The sequence below is a fragment of the Cebidichthys violaceus genome, unplaced genomic scaffold (assembly GCF_023349555.1).
Source record: "Cebidichthys violaceus isolate CVI_PGR_0920_01 unplaced genomic scaffold, fCebVio1.0.p SCAF_38, whole genome shotgun sequence".
Taxonomy (NCBI): Eukaryota; Metazoa; Chordata; class Actinopteri; order Perciformes; family Stichaeidae; genus Cebidichthys; species Cebidichthys violaceus.
Window position 1 is genome coordinate 1864526 of NW_027176572.1, and position 22960 is coordinate 1887485.

The 22960-nt window shown below is 39.5% G+C and overlaps 3 protein-coding genes across 3 annotated transcripts; 2 read left to right on the forward strand and 1 right to left on the reverse strand.

Annotated features, from left to right (window-relative positions):
* The first annotated feature begins 307 nt into the window (after positions 1–307).
* Positions 308–13275, forward strand: saga (S-antigen; retina and pineal gland (arrestin) a). Its single transcript, XM_068726178.1, has 15 exons — positions 308–355; positions 1339–1399; positions 1535–1579; positions 2156–2355; positions 2899–2958; positions 3041–3108; positions 4332–4467; positions 4918–5002; positions 5171–5243; positions 8556–8693; positions 9694–9771; positions 10374–10388; positions 10536–10588; positions 10768–10777; positions 11650–13275. Exons 1-15 carry the CDS (start codon positions 308–310, stop codon positions 11771–11773), a joined length of 1194 nt encoding a protein of 397 aa, XP_068582279.1. The 3' UTR covers positions 11774–13275.
* On the forward strand, positions 6025–8244 carry LOC137884385 (nuclear factor 7, brain-like). The gene has a single exon (XM_068726169.1). The coding sequence runs from the start codon at positions 6279–6281 to the stop codon at positions 7668–7670; it is 1392 nt and encodes a 463-aa protein (XP_068582270.1). The 5' UTR covers positions 6025–6278; the 3' UTR covers positions 7671–8244.
* Positions 13276–17857: 4582 nt separating the features above from the next.
* Positions 17858–20686, reverse strand: LOC137884350 (inner ear-specific collagen-like). Its single transcript, XM_068726130.1, has 4 exons — positions 20215–20686; positions 19626–19706; positions 19325–19405; positions 17858–18786 (listed from the first exon to the last, which is right to left on the reverse strand). The coding sequence occupies exons 1-4, from the start codon at positions 20684–20686 to the stop codon at positions 17858–17860; spliced, it is 1563 nt and encodes a 520-aa protein (XP_068582231.1).
* Positions 20687–22960: the final 2274 nt, after the last annotated feature.

Below are 22960 nucleotides of genomic sequence, written 5' to 3' on the forward strand. Positions count from 1 at the left end.
TTAGTCCACAGGGGGCGACAGAGTCAACACTAAATGAATGTTCATTGTAGTAACTTTAAGTAAAAAAATTTAAATATACTTAAGTACCAAAAATAAAATACTCATTATGCAGAATGATATCGTCAGTTTCCTTGGGCTCAAACCAGGTTGAAGGCTCTGAGTATCGTGTCAAACACGAGTTGTTTTAGTTCAAGTCCTTCGTGTTCTGAACTATTATTATCTGAGATATGAATCATGAAGTCGCTCATGAGAAGCTTGTGTCTCTTTCTCTCTCAGGCTCCGCTGACTCGCTGCTCTCTGAACCAACATGAGTCCAAAAAATGTCGTTTTCAAGAAGATTTGCAAAGACAAGTCGGTGAGTGAAACATCTGAAATCATGAGAATCAAGAAGGTTTTCACATGCAGGGAATTCCATAAAGACATGTTGACGGGTGAATTTATCGCATGATAAAAACTCCCCGGTGTGTAAAGATGTTCATATTTGAACGAGCAGCATTGAGTTTGTGTCTGTAACCGTTTTCTACGTGTTTCAAAAAGAGAGTACTACAAAATAAAACAGGAAACACAGGGCGACCTCAGAGCAGAGACACAAAAGACACCACAACCACGAGTAACAATAAACAGGTTTATTTAAATATATATTTATTTAATAAAATGTTGCACAAATTAAATGAAATAAACTAATTAAATGAAATAAACTAATTAAATGAAATAAACGTGCCTTTAGATTCATTTGTGCAGCGTTTTAAAGGAACAGGAACCTTACTGCTGCATCACATGTTTCATGCTCGGACACAGCGGATCAGTAAATGTTGATCTTTCACTGAATTTAATCACATAAAGCTGATCAGCTGATCCTCAGGAGGTCGACTCAAAGTCACAGCGTGAGTTCGATCGACAGCTTCATGTCGGGTTACATGTTGCTGTTCTATAAATGTTTGAACTTAGACGTTTAACGCACAAAGGTCTTCAGGTTTAAGTTCTGTTACACGTCTGTGTTTTCAATCTGACAAAATGAAACACGCTGATTAAAGCTTTTCAGATTACAGCAACATGAATATCTTGTGTTTACATATAATTATTACATCAGCTGGCTGTCCGTCTAAAACCTGGTAGAATATCTAATTAACTTAACGTTTAAGGTTTTAATTACTGTCTGTTTTAAAATAGAGATGTTATTAATGTGGATTTGATGTCGTGAGGACTGATGAGAAATAATAAAAAGATGCAGATTAAACCCGAGAGAGCTGCTGATTCTACTGCAGGTCTCAGCCGCGTTAAAAACAAATTTACTTTTCTTTAAAACATGTAAAACAATAATCAACTCTGCTTTTAAAGGTTGGCGTCTACATGGGGAGAAGAGACTTTGTGGACCGAGTCGACTCTGTGGATCCAGTGGGTGAGTTACCTCACTAATAAACATCCACCAGTAACAAAATGAACATATTATACATAATATATAATATATGATATCATTGTGCAGCCCTTATTGTTGAAGTCAATTTAAAAGCTCTTTGACCTTTTTTACCACTAGATGGTGTCATCCTCATCGATCATGAGGCTCTGCAGGGGAGGAAAGGTCAGTACCTGAACACACCACTGTGTGTTATTACAGGACGTTGATTTCAAAGTTCACCTTGCACATCTTCTAATACATGAAGAAAGATTTATTTCATGAGACAACTGAAGCCTCTTGTGTTGTTTTGAGTCTCAGTCTCTCCATATGAAGTTTAATTTTCCCCTGATAGATCTAAGGCGGTACAAATGATTTACTTGCAGACAGAATTACAGATATTTTCTGTATATTTTCATTCAGATCCTCACTGAATCTAAATATATATTTTTTAAGTTTTGTTCACTTTAGAAACATCTCCCTTGTATCTATCTATCTTTGAAAATGTTGTATTCTCCACTTTACTTGCCTTTATTTTGAAATGATTGTTTCCATGTTACATCTCATCATAGAGGACACCTTCACAATTTAGCTATTGATGAATATTTTATTGGCTGTGTACTTCTATTAATGTATATTACTTTGTTAAAAGTATGTGTGGCCTAAACAAATGTAATTTACAGCGGTTGTCAAAACAAAAATCACAGACAGACTTGTGATCAGCTCAGAGACATCGTCTGTCCTCTGTCCTCTGTCCTCCAGTGTTCGTCACCCTGTCCTGCACCTTTCGGTACGGCAGAGACGACATGGACGTGATGGGAATCGCCTTCCGCAGGGAGCTGTACCTGTCCACCCGCCAGGTGTACCCGCCTCTGCAGGACCGCGAGAAGGGAGTCCACACCAGGACGCAGGCCAGACTGCTGCGCAAGCTGGGAGACGACGCCCACCCGTTCTTCTTCGAGGTGAGACGAGAGATCACGCTGCACGAGGGTGCTTCTATAACAGCTGCACTGACGGGAAGAAGAAACTTGTTACCACCGTGAAACACTTCAGAATATAGTCCTGCATTTAAAATGTTACTTTAATGAAACCAAACATCCAGCAGGGAAATGATCCTGACCTTCACCGACAATGTCTCTAAAAGAGACACGTACCGACCAGGAAGAGACTCAAAATGACCACAAATAAACACAAAACAACTACAAAGAGACACAAAATGACCACAAATAAACACAAAACTACAAATAGACATAAAAAAATAACCAAGATACCACAATGACTATGAAAACAAGCAAAACAACCACAAAGAGACACAAAATGAGTGTCCCAACTCCAGACTACACACTTTATCATTTATCTCTGTTATGGTTGTTTATTTTTAATGTTATTGTTTGAATTGTGCAAAATAAATGAAATGAAATGAACTACTGATTTTATCTCTGTATCAGTATCAGCTCAAAAAGCACAATGTAAAGTCTGATGACTTTGTGTTCTTGTCCTCTCAGTTTCCTGACAACCTGCCTTGCTCAGTGGCTCTTCAGCCATCACCCCATGATGTCGGCAAGGTAAGATCCCGGGAATCTAACATGGTACTGAAGAAGTAGACGCATCACAGGTCGGTGACGTCTGTTCTCTCTTCTTCTGTAGCAATGTGCCGTGGAGTTTGAGATCAAAGCGTTCAGCGCTGAGAGTCAGGACGCTAAAATACGCAAACGGTGAGTCTCATCTACTCTGTCCTCTACGGAAGAGGATAAGGGCCAAACATAGGGGAAAATATTCTTTCATTTTGAATTCAGAGAAGAAAGTCAAAATGTCATTGTTTGCACTAATTCTGGTAGTTTTATTTATATTCAACAATAAAACTTCATAACATTTCAACATTATTCTTAACAGTTCAACATTATTCTTAAGATTTCAACATTATCGTTAACATTTCAACTTTATTCTTAACATTTCAACATTATTCTTAACATTTCAACATTATTCTTAACATTTCAACATTATTCTTAACATTTCAACTTTATTCTCAACATTTCAACTTTATTCTCAACATTTCGACTTTATTCTCAACATTTCGACTTTATTCTCAACATTTCAACGTTATTGTAAACATTCCAATGTTATTCTCAACATGTCATCTTTGTTCTCAACATTATTATCAACAATTTAACGTAAGGCTGAATATTTTAATGTTCTTTTCAACATTTCAACTTTTTAACATTTTTTAAACAAATTTCTGAACTTTTCAACATTATTCTAACTTCATAATTCAACATTTAAACATTTTATCTCCCATTTCAACAATATTTTCAAAATTTCAACTTTCTTTTCAACATTTTGAACGTTATTTCCAACATTTCAACAATATTGTCAACATTTTAACGCTGTGGTCAATATATAAATGTTATGCTCAACATTTCAACTTCATTAACAACATCTCAAGTTTATTCTCTACATTTCAGTTTTAATCTCAACATTTCAACATTATTGTCAACATTTAAATTTTGTTCTCAACGTTTCAATGTAATACTCAACATTTGAACTTCTTTAACAACTTTTCAACATTATTCTAACGTTTTAACTTCATAATCAACATTTCAACCTCTTTTCTAACATTTCAACATTATTTTCAAAATTTAAACTTTCTCTTCAACATTTTGAACGTTATTTCAACAATATTGCAACATTTTAACGCTATGCTCAACATATAAACGTTATTCTCAACATTTCAACTTTATCCACAATTTCTTAACAGTATTTCTAACTTTCCAACATGTTTTTTAACTTTTCAACATTATTCTTAGCATTTCAACTTCATTCACTTCATCTCGAGTTTATTCTCAACATTTCAGTTATAATCTCAATATTTCAACATTATTGTCAACTTTATAATTTTGTTTTAATCTATAAATTAGTTTTTCTCTTCTTTGTCCAACAGGAGCTCAGTGAAGCTGATGATCAGGAAGGTTCAATATGCTCCAGAGAATGAGGGAGTGGCACCATCTGTTGAAACCACTAGGGACTTTGTCATGTCGGACAAACCGCTTCATGTCAAGGCCAGTCTGGACAAAGAGGTGCGTTTCTTTTCTATTATTATCTTTAGCCTGTAACATGATGTTGTGAATGTTTGTCTTTCAGTTTTTCAGCAGCCGTCAGTCAGGAAAGTCATACTATTTCAAAACCAGCTGCAGCATCTTCTTCATGGCTGATGCACATTATCCTCATATATATAACTCATCTCACCTCCATCCGAAAGGACAAAATAAAACCTAGCAGTTTGATCAAATACGGCAGAGTTGTTGTGATTCAAGCCCATCTATTCTTCTATTCTATAAGTGTTGCCTTTTATATCCTCTAATAAACACTGTTTTAACTCTGTGTTTTTTGTTATTTCTCTATCTCAGCTTGTTAACTAGATATTTGTAAAGCACTTTGTAATTACCTTGAAATAACCTCATGCATTGTCAGTAGGATGAAAAGATGATGTGTTGTTTAAGCTCTCTGACCTTGCATCTTGTTTCCAGACATACTACCATGGTGAGCCCGTCAAAGTGCACGTCAGCGTCACAAACAACTCCAGCAAAAACATCAAGAACGTCATCGTCTCTGGTAAACATGACTGCTCATATTATATCCACTCTTAGAGGAGGGACGCTCTTTACTTTAAACATGCACAGATGTATTTAAGTTGCATGAAGCCAGAGAAGCTAAATGTTTGAAATTATTGTTGCATGAACAAGTGTAAATGGAAGTCATGTTCCTTCTCGTCCTCCTCAGTGGATCAGGTCGCCACGGTGGTGTTGTACTCCAATGACAGCTACGTCAAATCTGTGGCCATCGAGGAACCTGGGTAAAGCACAGAACAAACTACATTTTACTAAATTACAAAGAGAGGTTTCATCATCACATGTCTGTAGATCTAAATCAGTGTGTTCTTTTGTCTGTAACATAAAGAAAAGCTGACTTCATGCTCTGTCACATCAGGAAACTATATATTTCTATGACAGTTTTCTGGTTGTATAAACAAACTGCAAAGGAAATATAAATATAACTTTAACAGCCACAATCATTAAGACAGGTTTTGAATATGAAGGAAGAAAGAAAGATGCACCTCAAACATGGACGTTTGTGCCTTTTTTAGTCAAAATGATTGATGAGTGTTGACCTTCTTTGATAGACTTCAGCTTTGAGAAATAAAATATAGTAATAAAAATGTGATAGAGTACGAGGGTCACTAACTCGTTATCTGACCAAAGTTAAAAGCTGTTAATTACTCTCTATTGTATGATGCTGACTAATAATGAATTTTTGCATCGTTTGATAAGAGATTATTTGTTAATATGATTGTTAACCTGCAAAAGCTGCTCGACCAATACTGATAGCAATAACTGGAACCTGGGTTTTGACTTTAGTGCTCAAATAAACAGCTAAGAATCAGATTTTATAACTACTTCTAGCCCAGAGTATTCAGAGAGCAACACATTGGAATTACACTCCCTAGACTTTTAGACCTTGGTGAACATTAACAGAAGAAGGACCACGTGGTCTGTAAGTTCTATTGCTTCATCACACGGAATAAAACTGACCTCTGGACTGATAAAGATCACACTAACCTGAGATGAACCGGGAAACTGATACGAGTATTCTGCCTCACTGAGAAGAGACGCACTGACAAAAAGACAGATGACAAATTCACTTTGACAACTAATTTTCAATTCAGACTGAGAAAGGAGAACTACAGGAGGGAAGACTGGAGTACTGCCGCTTAGACCTGCTGGAGACTCACAAGAAGAAAGTTCAACAAGTGGAATCTCAAGAGACGAAGGAGTGAAGAACAACTGGCTGATACTTGTCTGCTGAGTTCACAGCTTCACTCACGGACTAAATGGCTTCCATGTTAGAGGAAGATCTCTGCTGTTCTGTCTGCTGTGAGGTCTTTAAAGATCCCGTCATCCTGTCATGTTGCCACAACTTCTGTAGAGTCTGTCTGCAGAACTGGTGGACGGAGAAGGAAGTCCAAGAGTGTCCAGTTTGTAAGAGAAGACATTCAAAGGATTTAATACCTCCTAACTTCACTTTGAAGAACCTGTGTGAGACTTTCTTACAGCAGAGAGACCAGAGAGCTTCAGAGACTCTCTGCAGTCTGCACTCTGAGAAACTCAAACTCTTCTGTCTGGACCATCAGCAGCCGGTGTGTCTCGTCTGCAGAGATTCAGAGAAACACAGCGACCACAGATTCAGACCCATCGATGAAGCTGCTCCACAACACAAGAAGAACCTTCAGGAAGCTCTGGAGCCCTTAAAGGAGAAGCTAAAGGTTTTTAAAGAAGTTCAAGAGAAGTTTGATCAAACAGCAGAACACATGAAGGTCCAGGCCCGACACGCAGAGAGGCAGATTCAGGAGCAGTTTAAGAAGCTTCACCAGTTTCTAGAGGAGGAAGAGGAGGCCAGGATGGCTGCACTGAGGGAGGAAGAGGAGCAGAAGAGTCAGATGATGAAGGAGAAGATGGAGGCTCTGAGCAGAGAGATAGCAGCTCTTTCAGACACAGTCAGAGACACAGAGGACGAGCTGAGAGCTGAAAACGTCTCATTCCTGAACAACTACAAAGCTGCAGTGGAAAGAGTCCAGCAGCACCCCCTGCTGGAGGATCCACAGCTGCTCTCAGGAGCTCTGATAGACCAGGCCAAACACCTGGGCAACCTGTCCTTCAACATCTGGAGCAAGATGAAGGACATGGTCTCCTACACTCCTGTGGTTCTGGACCCAAACACTGCTGATTCAGTCCTCATCCTGTCTGAAGATCTGACCAGTGTGAGACCAGGAGACAAACAGCAGCTTCCTGATAATCCAGAGAGGTTTGATGGTGACTGCTCTGTTCTGGGTTCTGAGGGATTTAACTCAGGGACTCACATCTGGGACGTCCAGGTTGGAGACAGTACAGTCTGGTCTCTGGGTGTGTTAGAAGAGTCTGTCCAGAGGAAGAGAGTTATACGGTCTGGATTATGGAAAATATTGTTCTGGTCAGGTGATTACATGGCTGACTCTCCATCTTCAGATAAACTCACTGTTCTCAAAGTCCAGAAGGAGATCCAGAGGATCAGAGTGAATCTGGACTGGAACAGAGGAAAGCTGTCGTTCTCTGATCCTGAAACCAACACACACATACACACCTTCACACACACTTTCACTGAGAGACTGTTTCCATTCATAAGTACTGATGATGAAGTGAAGGTTTTACCAGTGAAGGTCTCTGTGACTGTAGAACAACAGATATAGATGATGAAGATGAAGATGCCTTTTAACAGCTAAACTTTCAACATCCTTAAATAACTCTTTCTTTGAAATATGGTTCTTGTGGATGAAATGACCCAAACCTTTTTTAACATCATTGTTTACAGACTGACTTCCTGCTTCAACTTTGACTGCTGTACTTATTGTAGTTGTGTTCACACAGTTTCTTTAGTGATGTCACCTTGTTCCCAGCTCTCAGATATTTTTAATAAACCAAAGTTTTTCTTAAAAATATGATAATAAACAGACAATTCCTAACAAATACATTAACATTTAAATGAACATGGTTTTAGCTTGCCTCAATGTTTTATTTTTATTTTCTTGAGATATTTTCTCTACATGCAGTTGGAAAAAATAATCTTTGTATTTACAGTTAATTGATTGATTGATTTGTCTGTACTTCATTTTCATGATATAACTTTAACTTTAAGGTAATACTGTCACTATAACTTTTATTTGATGACAATAATGACTTTTGAAAAATGTTCAAAGCACAATGTGATTAATCTTAAAGGTTTGTTCTTCTGTCTCAATAAAATAATTGTATTAGTAGGAAAACTACAGAAGTCTCTTTGGTTCATAATTTTGTTTTGAGTATGCATGACGTCAATTTTAATGTTACAGTGGAGGAAAATTGCTCCTCATTATGTTTTTATTACACTTCCTGGTTTAGCTTCCCTAATTTTTTAACATTCCTCAAAGCTTTTTCAGACGAAAAAAGACAAAGTTAGCTGGAGGACATTTAAGATTTGGATGCTCTCTAATAAAATCATGGAGAGATCATTATACATTATTGTTTTATGTTGGTTAGCCTCTTGGTTGCTGTATTCTGTGTTTTCTACTAAAGTTTAATGCTCATTTGTGTCTCAGGGATTCGGTGTCTCCTGGAGCGACCCTGCAGAAAGTCTACACCTTGCTGCCTCTGCTGGCCAACAACAGAGAGAGGAGGGGCATCGCTCTGGACGGCAAGCTGAAGCATGAAGACACCAACCTGGCGTCATCGAGCATGTGAGCAACACATCCAGCCTCTTTAAAAGACATTAGGTTAGGTGGATCCCGTAGATCCTGTAGATAGGTACAGGCAATACATCTACTTAGTTAGGTTTAGGTAACAAATCTACTTAGTTAGGTTTAGGTAACAAAACTACTTAGTTAGGTTTAGTTAACAAAACTACTTAGTCAGGTTTAGGTAACAAAACTACTTAGTTAGGTTTAGGTAACAAATCTACTTAGTTAGGTTTATGGAACAAAACTATTCAGTTTTAGCCACAGCACTACTTAGTGAAGTTTAGCTAACAAAACTATTTAGTCATGTTTAGGCCACAACACTACTTAGTAAAGTTAAGGAAATGATTGTGAAATACTTGGTTAGGGTTAAGCAACAAAACGCATTAGTTACATTTAGGAAAATAAAGTGAAATACTTGGTTAGAATTGGGCAATAACACTAGTTAGTTAGGATAAGGTAACAAAACTAGTAATGTAAGTTCAGGTAAAGATAAGGAAATACTTAGTTATGTTTAAGCAACAGAACTCAAGATTGTAAAATACTTTGTTAGTTTTTAGTTAGATTTAGGCAACAAGATTGCTTAGTGAGATTTACGTAAAAAAGACACCTAAGCAAGTTTAGGAAAAGATTATACTTAGTTTTGTTTGGGGAAACAAAACTACTCAGCTAGGGTAAGACAACAAACTAGCTAGTTTTAAGCATCAAAACTACTCAGTTAAGTTAAGGAATAGATTGTGAACTTCTTGGTCAGGTTTAAGCAATAAAACTACTGACTTCTCGTTTCACAAGGAGCACAAACAGCGGTCTCCTGGGTGAAATAAAAAAAATTGTTGATCCATACTTACATGTAAATGTATTTCTTTGGATATCTACAATTTACAGTGCATTCATTTTCCGAGGACTAGGTACAGATGCTGCATGAGAACAGCCTTCTACATGACAGCTCAGTTATTGAGTATTATTATGTCTTTTATCAGAAGTGTTTGTTTTTCACTTTTAGTGTCAAAGACGGTGTGCTGAAGGAAGTTATGGGGATCATGGTTTCATACAGAATCATGGTGAAGCTCATCGTCGGAGGGTCAGTCACAAGTGTGTGTGTGTGTGTGTGTGTGTGTGTGTGTGTGTGTGTGTTTCCCAGAAAAGACATTTAATATTAGAAAACCTGATGGAAATATGACATTTCTGTTAGCTTCATGTATTAATGAAAGGAAGGTTACAGCCTCCTCATCGCTCCACCAGATCTCACTTTTTCTCATTCTTTGTGAACATCATCATTTATCTATTAGCTCTATGTCCATTGCACTTTGTTGCATTTTGATTTCATCAATACACCAACTTCTCCACCTCATTCAAGCATAAATTCAAGCATTTTTTATTTATTTTTTTGACGGCAAAAAGGCACAGACACAGTTAGAGACTAGCTAGATATGGTGGTGGAGACCAAAAACAGAGCTAAAAGAGAGAGAAACTCAAAGACTCCTAATGAATCATCATGTTGTTCTGTAACTGATGGATGTAAACCTTAATTATTTTGGATTGAGTTTGAACTCACCGCCTCCTGACTGTTGCCATCTTTCAAATGTTTGCTGTCTTTGTTTGTTTTGTTAAAATCAAAACATTCAACATAATTTTTAATTCTCTCTGTTCCAATTTTCATCTTTGTCTCCGTCGTGTTCTCAGGATGATGGGATCAAGGTGAGTTCATGTCGACTTGTTTTCATCAATAGTAGTAAGTAGAATAGTAGAAAGTGACAAAATAATATAGTTGTTACATCATGCACTGTGTATTAATTCATTAATAAAGGCGCCGTGAGAAACACTTTGTTTTGGTTTGTAATGCAGTGAGGTCGGTCTGGAAGTTCCCTTCAAACTGATGCATCCCAAACCTGATGCAGGTAAGGAAACAACACACCCATCCATCCAACCATCCTACTGTTAACAGCATTATTTACTCTAAAATAGCTATATGTACATAAATGTGTTTAAACATGATTTTCATAGTCGGATGAAAGGAAGTCGACCAACTTAACTTTCTGGTGTTCGATGTCTTTTCTTTCTTTATTGCCGCCAACAGTGAAGGAGAGGTAAGATGGTTTTCCAAGCAACGATTAAAGGAATTCATTACTTTGAATGTTTTTGAATCTGTCTGTCGGAGTTGAAATGAATGAATGAATGAATGAATGTATGAACGGGACATTCTGACTCCTCTTTGTGCCTGAGGACAGACATTGATGTGTTTGTCGTGATGCTTGGTGTAAATGTCCTCCAGCATCCTTAGGACAAGATCATGTTTTCAGGATCTTTATCACTTCATTTGCTTTTTGTCTTTTACGCTATTAGCTCCTGTTAACATCCCCGTATCTTCATCGGCAGTGGTAACCTTCCTATGTTTGTATTTTGCTTTTGGAACTTTCGTGCCGTTTTTTTTCTTTATTACATTTTGTCAGTTTCGTTGAAATTTCAAACAGTTAAAAGGAAAATACTGTTCTGGTTTATCAGACCTCTGCTAAGGTTGAAGCTGGTCGTAGAAACACAGACAATGATGTGAAGTCGCTCAACTCAAAGGACTTGCTGCTTCCAGAAGTGTTTTCCCAATTCTCTATTCGCAGTTTAAAGATTTCCAATGTTACTTAACAATAAAGAACAGGATTACATGATTCTGAGAAAAAAAACAGGTGTGTTTGCCATCATGTTTGGCAGACGGGTCTATCTACGTCACGATGACTACGTCTACGTCTTATACACAGTCTGTGCTAACAACTAATCAAATACTGCAAACAAATGGTAAATTAATGTGGTGAGCCGTAAAATATGTAATAATCCAGATGAGGTTGGAAGTCAAAGGTCTCTGCTTGGTTGAAGGTCGCTTCATGTCTGTTTCACTGCAGTTGAAGTCTGTCTTCAGCTATGATGTAAAATGCTAGCAGCTCTTCTCTAACACTGCTGTCATCTGCAGTGAGATGGAGGAGGAGATGGAGTTCCAGGAGTTCAAGCGCTCGTACCTGAAGGGGATGATCGATGACGAGGACGAAGATGGAAACGTGTCGGGCGGTGACGACATCGCACCCAAAGAGAAATAAAGAAAGAGATTCAACCAGAGTGATGATGGCTGGAACTCGCCTCAGAGTTTGTGTTAAGTTGAGACTTAATTCAAAGGACCATACCTGTGTTTTTGCATGTTTTAGTACAACTTAGGCGTACTTCAGAAAGTACCTAAAGTAGAAGCAGAAAGGCTCCAAAACAAAATGACAGCCCTCAAATATCATTGTCTCATCTTTGTGTTAAAGCTATCATTTTAGCTATCAGATGCTTTTCCTCACATCCAGCAGATTCATCCTCCTGAGGGAAGTATCTGTCTCTTTAGCTGCTAAATGCTCCACTATGTCCACCATCTCGTCTCCAAAAGAGTCTGCTGGAAGCATCTTCTTACACTTTTAGTAAGTGTGGTCAGTGAGAGCTGGAGGGACTCAACCATTCAGTCTGGATGCAGCTAGTGGAACCTGCTATTATCTGCCCAAAATGTTTTGTATGTTGCAAACCGCGGATACGTTCAATGTCAACGTTTTCGCATTGGGTCAGAGCATTTTTTAAAGTTACGTGGTAAAATAATGAGTTAAACAAGCGAGAAGGTTGAAGAAACACAGGACACTGTTGGTGTCCCGTGTGAACTAAAAGTGCATTGACTTTATGCTTGCTCTGTTTCGTTACATAAGGAAGTCCACTACGGGTGGTTGTTGGTTATTTATGGTACTTACGATGTTACAACTGTTACTTTAGGTTTTTACTTGATGTTGTTACGTTGTTACGTTATGTTAGTATTTTAATATGAACCATGATCTTTTCTTTTGAACCTTAACCAAATTGTTTTGTTGCATAAACCTTAACAATTGTTTCACGTTAACCATGTGGCATTGTGTGCAAGCGGGACACGAAACTGATATGAAACATAAATGCATTAAATGTATTTGTGGTTCTGAAACGTTAACATTCACTGTATCCATTGGTTTGCAGAATACTTACAATACCAACACTTCCTGGCGACTAGGCTGATATACAAGGTCCATGTGTGTCGACTTGTTGGCAGACTGCAGTGTCTGAATATGTTCTGAATAGTAATATTGAGGCTGGAAGCGAATAAACATTTAATGTTGTTGTTAAATCGCATTCAAAGATGATTTCTCTTGGCTAACATGTAAAACCATCGGTATGGTCCTTAGATAGAATACCGGATGAATCTTTGTAAAGTCATTGGTAAACAGTTGTTTGTGCTTTTTCAGTAGCGCAGGTCATTTGTGACTCTTAACTGCATTTTTAGATCTGAAGTATCAATAACATTAGTCGTCTGTTCCTTTTCTACAATCTGAGAACAAGTGGTCTTTGTGATGTTTGTGACAGTGATTATCACATCCTCCCTGAGTTCAGAATGTAAAGATGCGTACTGTAAAACTGAACTTCAGATTTACAGTAGCAACATCTATAACTCTGTAAAAGCTAAACATTATCTGGCAGTAAAAGACGATGTGATGTGCGACTGTGCAGTTTGAACTCTGTGACAATAAAAGAAGATTGTTTCGTTCATGCACTAAGCTGCTCTTTTTTGGTGTAATGCATTGATTTTTCATGCCCTGCAATGTTTTGCTTCCATAACACATCTTCTTTCAGAGTGGAAAGAAAACATTTATTTTACTACTTTGTTTGTGTAGATTTCTCCTAAATTTACCAAAAGTTACTATTACATACTGCTTCATTTGCATATTCAAACATCACATTTCAGAGAACTTGTACCACAATAACTGCTGGTGTTGCTGTGAGTGATGAAGTGGTGAAGTGTGATGGTGATATCTACTAGTTCATGTTGTGACCCTCTTCACCTGGAGACTCTTCTAAATGTCTGGACTTTAACTAAACGTCTCTTTAAAGGAGCTTTTCTATACATGGAGTTTTTCTCACACTCTGATACAGAAATCTCCTCTTCAGTAGTTCTGACATCCACCAAACTTCACACCTTCATTCCTCTCTGTGTGCTGAAGCTTTCTACTGAGGGGTTTGTCCACACACCACTCACACACTCATTTATACTACATTTAGAAATAAAAACATTGATTTATTTGATTTATGAAGTGATACAAAGAGATATTATAAAATCCTCTCTGTAAAAACCTTTAACTCTAATATGTCAACAACATGAAATAAGAATTTTGAACCTGGATTTATCCAATGTTCACTTTTCTGCTCTGGAAATATGTGCAAATGTGCACATAATGCCTACTTTGTTATATTAAAAAATGATTATCTTAATGTCAGTAATGAACTGGTGAACTTTCATGCTGATATCAGTTAAATTTTTTTAACTATTTACAAGTTGTGTCTCCCCTTTAAAGATATAGTTTAAAGAAGACTAGTCTGGTGTCAATATTATTCTTTACTTTATCTCTAAATACTTTCTTACTTCCTCGGTTCTTACTGAAGACAAAAATCTTCAAATAAAATAAAATACTTTCGTATATTTTTGTTCTACGCACACAAAAGGTTTATTTCTCTCAAATTGTGTCAGTGAGTCGAGATCAACCCTCCACCTGACAGGTGTTGCACATCAACACGCTGATTAAACAGCTTGATCAGTACACAGGTGTGCAGGTCACTCTGAAACGTGCACTTGATCTAGAAAATAAAAAGACATTTATCAGGAATCCAGAGCTATGGATTTCACAGACAGATATGCAATGTTTGGTCCCACAGCATTGTTTCATGAGTTTGTTTTAAAAAAGGCTCATTAAAGTCAAACAAACAGAAGGAAATATTGCATTAGTTGGGGACTATTTTCAGCAGCGGAATAAATCCACATCAATACTTGAGAGTATTTGTGTCAGCAGGACGGCGTATGTGGGATAAACTACAGTGTTTTAATGGAGATGAACGAACAACATGATTAAGAAATAACTTTTTACAATTAACACTTGAAATGATGAAGGAATGGGAGGAAGTAAAACATGTAAACCATCCTGTGGTGTTTCATTTGAACTTCTTTACTTGAGATTTAATTAAACTTGTTTTTCTCTTTTTGCAAAATGAGCCAAAACACTGGCATGGAGGAAGGTTTTTTTTGGGGACCTTTAAAAGAGGAGAAGAGAATAAGATGATCTGATATTGTATGAAGAATGAAAAACATTAAAGTCGCAGAAGAAACAATCGGACAAAAAAAACCTCAGGAGAGTCTTTTAATTTCAGACAAAAACCACAATGACAGCGTGTGACGCACAACGACATGAGCGCTGTAAACACTGAAGATGATGCTTCTTCCCTGTAATGCCCACAAGTCTGATCGTCTCTGTATCGTCCAATCACGTGTCCAGAAAACACTGGAGGTGTCGAAGCTTCTTTTTTGATGTTTATGATTGTTTTATGAATCATTGGTTTTCATGTAAATCCAGGCGTTTTCTTTGATTGATAAAAGTAAAAATAATAAAAGGTGTATATATGTCGTATGATGTAAGTGAAATGATTCCACTCGTTCCCAGACTATCTGCACTGGTATCTACGTTTTCTTGAAAGCAGTTAAACAGGTGAAAAGCTCTCACTCCAACAGCTAGCTTCTTTCTTCAAACAAGACTTTTATGAATTTAAACTGGATGAAGATGGAAATTATTTGACCCTTTTAACACGTTTAATGGAGAATTTTGCACTTTGCACTGCTTTCCCCATAATCCTCTGAACAGTCCAGCCCCACTACCTGTTCATGACATCTTCTTTCTTTCACAGCGTCACCTGATCACCTGCTGTTTAAACATCCTAATCAAACCTTTGTCTCATCAAACTCTTCCTGATTTTGCTCTTACTCACGACGTTGATTCACACATATTCACATCTTCTATCAAGAGAAGCAAAATGTCTATTACGATCTCCGCCGCTAAATCGAGCGCTCTTTTGTTTGGCAGATTTATTTGAGAACAAATTGGTGATTCTTGACTCTTTAAACCAAAGTGCTCGATGACATAAACTGCACTGTGACAATCAAACTGCAGGGGTTTAAAGGGGATGTTTTTGTACTTGTAATCTCACACTGTCTTACAAATACGAGTGTTATTCGTAGTTTTGGCTATCGTCACTGGTGGCTGAATGTCAGCCGTGTTCTGGCACCGAAGAAGAATTTCCAGCCCGATCACATCTTCAATTCAGTAAAACCCCCAAATCATGACCGCGCCAGAAACACATAAAAAAAACATAAAACACATCATAAGCCTCATACCTGCATCGAATAACTAAAGATGTAATGTTGCAGAGTGCAATGAGACAAACCAAATACACCAATCCTCTTGTCAACGTCAATGATGATGACGTCCAGGTAATCGGGTCCTCCGTTATCCCAACGCTGATGGAATACAAGTCATGTCAATCAAATATTTTCTCAAATTAAATCAGTCAGTAATAAGAGTGAGTGGACACGATGACGTTTCATTCATTTTAAACCATAAAATGACAGCTATGGTTGGTAATATTGCTTCCACAAGATTTTCAAACCCAACCGCCAAATGTTTGTCTACCGGCACACCAACACAACAATCTGGCAACACGGATCGACCCGCAACATTTGTTAAGTTTTCCAAACAATAAGACTGTTTTTGAGTATTTCCTTCCTTGGAAAGCGGTTTCTAGCGAGAGCAAAATTAAGGATTTATTAGCCAACACCGATTCAGGATGAATACTTTCTGATCTTCCTTCCATCAACACGGGAAACAACTGTTGACTGGACATGTGTCCAGTGAGAAGGCTGCAGGTTTTATGAATCTTCTGTATAGTTTGTCAAACTCGACTCTGTCGCTTTTGTCTGAAATAAAATCACTAAAACAAAATTTTCGGCGGACTTGCGTTTGAAGCGGCGGCTTTGGTTGCAATTTAACACATAACTCAAAGCGTCAAACTTCATGCATCAGCATTTGTAATCATAAAGGCTCTAATACTATGCTGCAGAAAGCTGAAAGATATATTTACTCTGAGGATGCAAAGTGTTTTTAAAACATCTAGAGCAGGTCTGAACCTCTACGCCAACTGTAAAAGTCAACGACCTGCTCAGCGGTCGAGCCATTTATTAAAGTAAGTGACAATCAAGTAAGCCTGTAAGCCTACATGCATTTTCATATTTCAGTGAGTATTCAATCATGAGAGTGAATGTATCTCCACATTTAAAAGGTTTTTTTTCCCTGCTTAATCTGTTTGTTTTCATTTCTTTAAATATGTTTTATTTTGTGTCTTTGTTTGGTTTCCATGCTGGTTTGACTTTATTAGGACACACACTGAAAAAAAAAAATCTAAAAAGATGACCTGATGATAACGCTAAATGAAAAGTCAGAGGATGACCAAAGATGTTGCAATTCATCCTCAGGGGAACATGAATGTTGGAACCACAATTCATGGCAATCCGTCCAACAGTTGTTGAGATGTTTAACCCAAAACTACAAAAGTCAACCTCATGGTGGCGCTAGAGGAGAAGTCACAGCATATCAACAGATTCATTGGGATTCAAACAATTGCATGACTTGCAACAGACTTGATAAGTTGCAGTGTAACAACAGCCTTTTACCTCCTACCAGACTCAACTACCAAAGACCACGTCCAGAACGACCCAGACTATTCAATATTGAATACCACCGAAATGTTCTGTGGGACAGAATTGACTATATTCTTTGCCTGAAGATCATTTTGAACTTCCATTTTAGTATTAAAGTACGATTATTTTGCTTTGCGTCACCAGCTTCATCATCCTTTCAACGCCAAAATAACTGTTTTTACATTTCACTAGTTTTACAAGTGAGAGAGCATTTATATTCCCAATGTGTACTCAGTTTATCAAAATACTGGCTATTTGGATATTTAAGCCGACGTTATTAGAGCTGTCGACACTTCGGCACTGGACACATCCCAGCCAAGGATCCAACCGTCGCCCTTGCGGTTACCAGACGACCCTCTTAACCCAGTTTGCCACGGTCGCCCCTTACAGCCCTGCTAGCGCTAAACCGGAAGAACAAATACAAATGCATTCAAACTAGAAGGGGGGAAATGGGCAGGGGCAGCATAAGGTGAATACCCCTCCTTTAAAACTTGCAGTTATAGAGACACTGTGATTGGGTGTGTGAGGATGCTCCATCTATATCGCGACTGACTGGAGCCTACTGTGGTGGATGGGTGGTGGGGGTGGGGGTGGGGCTGCCCCAGTTGAAGCCATGCGGCGTGAATGTTGGTTCGCTATTAAGAAATTCTCGTCTTCGGGGCATTTGGCAGGAGTCGGGGTACATCAGATACCCTGAGAACGTGCTGCTGCTCTCAGCGCCGGTGAACATGCCGTTAGTGGTGGAGTCCCTTACCTGCAGCCACACCCTGTCTCTCATGGAGAGGTGGAGGATGACGGTGTGGCTGATGGTGGATGGGATGGTTACTTCTGTTAATTTGACTACTGGGGAGAAGTTTAGGAACAGGCCGACCTTAAGAGGCTTTCCACTGACGGCCAGGTTGAAGGTGAAGACGTAGGTGCCGTTGATGGGGGCGGTGTATATGCTTATGAATGTGTCGAAGTGCCCCTGCATGTTGAGGTGGATGCGTTGGAAAGGAACGGGCCAGTTTGGAGCAGGAAACGACTGGTTGAGAGATGCACAGAATGCTGATTGGATGGCCGGGGAGCAGGGCCCAGGCATCCCCATGAGACCCATACTGCCCTCTTCACCTTTTATCCCGATGGGGCCCTGAACACCCTGGGCACCAGTGTCACCTTTGTCCCCTTTACCCCCCTGTTCTCCCTGTTTCCCATCAGCGCCGTCTGCCCCATCCGTGCACTCGCACAACCCCTGCTCACCTTGATCACCCTTCTGGCCGTTCATCCCGGAGTCACCGGGCATACCCTTGTCCCCCTTATTCCCCACAATACCATTGTGTCCCATAGGTCCTTGGACCCCAGGAAGACCCCGGGTTCCGGCTGGTCCAGGGACTCCTTGTTCCCCAGGGGGACCTGGTAGACTCTCACAGGAGGCAGGGCATGTACCAGTTTCGCCCTGGGGGCCCTCTGATCCTGGTGGGCCTTTCATTCCTTGGTCCCCTTTTTCTCCTGGAGACACACATTAAGAATATTTGCATTACATTTTGATGTACAATATATGCTGATATTCAGCAGACAAAGCTCCCTGACTGTTGTCTGTCAGTAGCCAAGGAGGATAAGATATATAGACACATAGAGCCATAAATTCTGCAGAGGCTGGAGGTCTGAATGAACGGATGGGTCAACAAGACGCTCTCTGCCCACAACGTATCTTCATACGATGATATCCTACAAAAAGTTAAGCTCAGTCTATACTCGCCGTTGTGAAGCCGGCGGAAGCTGGTTAAAATAACCACACAAAAAAATCAACATCAACAAATCAACACGCTGTTTGTTGGGCTTCCTCCTGCCCTGGGTGTGAATTAGCGTCCTTCCTCAGTCGTGTTTGTGCCTAAACCCAGTCAAACCTAAACCATTGCAATGTTAAATCAGTTTTACCTTTGAAACGGTGAGAAATCAAGACGTCTATGAGATAGTGCTCTTCATGTAACACTAGTAACCCTTCACATAGAGTGATCCTTTACATATAAGACCGATCGAAGCAGACCTTTGAAGCCCCGCTGGCCCTTCATGCCGGTGAGACCGACAGCGCCGGGACTCCCTTTCTCCCCGAAGTCTCCCTTCTGACCTGTAACCACAGACAGAGACAGAAATATTAACACAAAGTGACCTTCATTCAGACACACAGAGTTCATGTTTTATTGAGGATACGTTGTGAAACCAGTTTCCAGGTTCAGTCTGGGGGGCAGACACACTCCCCACATTTAAGAGAAGGCTTAAGACTTTCCTCTTTGACAACTCTTATAGTTACCAGTGAAGTGATGGAGACTTCTTGACTTGTCACTCACCCTTCATCCCTTGACTGCCTGTGAATCCTGGAGGACCAGGGAACCCCATCATTCCTCTTCTCCCGGGACTCCCAGGTGCACCTGATCACAGATTACAGTCAGGCCTTGTGCTGTTGGTGCTTTGCTTCACTGACTCTTTTGATATTTATATCTCAGTCCTCACTTTTCCTGCAGAGGCCAGTGGTTCAGTAGAACCTCCATGTGAACTGATTCAATTTTGATTAAACATTAACAACATTGAAGAAACTTGTTTCCAAACCTTCGCTGAAACATCTGACTCATGAAGTGCATCTTTCTTTTCTTATTTCTCAGTAGATTCTTTCGTGTCTTTAGGTTGGTGCATCTTTCTCTTGACCTTCTTCCCATTCCGCATTTAATATATCTGGATATTTTGCTCATCTTTTTTGGCCTTAGCATCTGTTGCTGTCTGAATGAATCTCTGCTCACATGAATCTATGTCTTGCAGCATCAGAGCACTCTTTATACCTTTTTACCTCAACACCTGGCAGTGATCACAACCAAACAGGTCTGATATCTGGACGACAAGGGGTCTCGGGACCAAACAGGTGTTTCAAAGTGGTCTACGTACCTGGAAGGCCCCGGTCTCCTCTGTCTCCTTTGGGCCCCACGGTGCCCTTACAGTGCGAACAGAGGCAGAAAAAGGGAATCTGGTCGAGGGTCGGCGGTACCGGCGCGTTCCACAGCATGTCGCAGATGGAAGTCATTGGGAACAACGGCGAGTCGGGGGCTCCGGGCATCCGGGTCATATCAGTCATGTTGTTGGGTGGCCACGGTTCTACGGGGGACATGCGGGCCATGTGGGACATGGGAGTCTCAGACAACCAAGACGACTCAGACGAGTCAGAGGACTCGGAGGACTCAGACGAATTAGTCATGTTGTAGGTGTTGAGGTAATCTCCACTGCTCTCAGCGGTTTCAAACATGGCTGAGCAGAGGGAGGAGAGGACGAGGAGTCCCAGCAGCCAGGACAACAACATCTGGAGGAAGAGGAGGATGATGGGGCAAGAAGGTGAGATCATAACACTGGGAACGATCTGCATCTTTACACGTCATTCAGTATGTTAGTGTTCATTCTGTTTGTCCGTCATTTCCTCCTAATCTATTAGTTTATTTCAGAATACTGACACTCTGTGTCTGAGAATGATTTTAAATCAAAGTGATTTGGATCTGAAACAGGTCAAATGTCCTCACCTGACAAGTGTCTCATGTGCACATGAAGTCCAGATGAGATCTAACGCTCTTTCTTTTACATTTAGTCACATTTCTTTCTGCAGAATCACAAATCTGATTACAGTCTGTCTCTGTTTTTGGGGCTTTATGTGCATTAAGATTGACCCTAACTGACAAAAACACAAGCAGAAGAAGAAGAAGAAGAAGAAGAAGAAGAAGAAGAAGAAGAAGAAGAAGAACGCTACAACAAAGACATCTACATCCATAAACGAAGACAAACGAATCAAGACTAAAGTTGTTTCATCTTCACAGCTTTCACTTGCGCTGCTCCCTCACCGACACAGAATCTTTAGTGGTTTCAACTGATCAGGGATCAGATAAACAACAGCCTTCTGGATGATCGTATGCATGGAAATCACTGGAGCAGGTTTTATTTAATTCCGGTGTAACTTACAGTTGCATTTACACCTTTTTTTTAACTCCCGCTAGCAATCAGATTCCAATTCTTCCAAGGATGTCTTCGAAGCGTCTGAGCCTGTGTCTACGTGTCTCGTGTGAGTCCTCATCCAGTAGTCTAGTCCTTCAAGGCCATGAAGCTCCCCCTTGAGTTCCCATCGAAGACCCAACCAGGTCTCTTACGGGGGGGGACTTTGATGTAAAAGATTCCCCTCCGATCTAAACATCCAGTGCTGGTTCCTTAATCTAACCAAAGATGTGTCGCCTCTTCCGATGCATTTACTCTTTGCTATAACTGAGACACATGAAGTGACTCAGTGTAAATGTGGTCAAAGTGTAAAATGAATAATGGAACAAAGCTGTGATACGACACACTCGGAATTTTAAAATGTGCAGCTGCGACTTTCATCGTCACACTTTTCCTGTAACTTCTCTGAATGCTGCACTTTTTTTAACTTAAATCTTCCATTAATGTAATACATATTTAAAAATATCAATTTATTTACCAAATGTCACCTCTTCTGGTCGTAGATAAACTCAAGACTAAGACCAAAAAAATTAACTGAAATATTTAGATATTTATGCCTTAAGTTTAAATACAAAATATTTGGAAAAGAAGAATTCTAAATCTTTATGCAAACAATATTTTTTTGTTGAATTTCTTTAGAGAAATGTGCTCAAAACAACGAGTGGATTTTGGCTTTAAAACCAAACTCGTTTATTTCCCAGACAACCTGAACTGCCGCCAGACTTGGAGATAAAAAGACTCACCGCTCCGTCCGAGTCGCGCAGCATCGTCTGGAGAAGGATGTGTGAGAAGATGAGCGGGATGGAGGAGGCTTTGATCCATTTATAAACCTCGCCCCGAAACAAAACTTCTTTCAGGCTCGGTCTCACCTTCTGGGAACGCAGACAAAGACCGAGGAAGAGGAGGAGGATGGAGGAGCGCCTTTATTGTCCTGAAGAAGAAGAACTGGGCCCTCCGCCTGCTGACCTCCTTCACCATGAAACAGCAAAAAAAATATGTATCACAGAACAGAAAGAAGAGACTCTTCGTTTATCTCTGCATCATCTTCCACCCTCCTTGTTCTCTCATCCTCCTTTCAGATTCTCTCTCTCTCATCTTTCCTTTCACAACTCTCCTTGATTCGTCATCACACTGTAATCTCTGTTATATTCTGTCACGTCATTGCTGGATTTTACCAGATCAGATTCAAAAATGTTTTTCGTGTAAATGCTGCAGATTAAATCCAGCGTTGTTTCCCTGCAGAGATTCAGTTCTTGTCAAAAGAAATCAATCCATCAGAGAGAATACAACATAAACCCGACTGCACAGGAGCCCGTTGGTTTGCTACTGAAGATTTTTACAGAACAGATTCATCAATGATCTCTTAAAACAGCTGTTCATCAAACAAACAGGAGGAAATTGAACATTTGTTGGGGACTATTTTCAGCAGCGAATGAATCCGCATTTGGAGTGTTTGTATGTTGGATTGAGTCAGAATAAACTAGTGTGTGATGGTGATGGTGATGATGAAGGAACAACAGTGAGGCTTATTGATGTGTGTTTTTAAGTTGATATTTTGTTTTAACCATAGATTTCATATAAAAAGTGGACGTAGTCGTCATGGCATCACTCATTAGTTTGTGGACGTTTTGAAGCCTTGAGTTTTCACCGTCTTGCCATT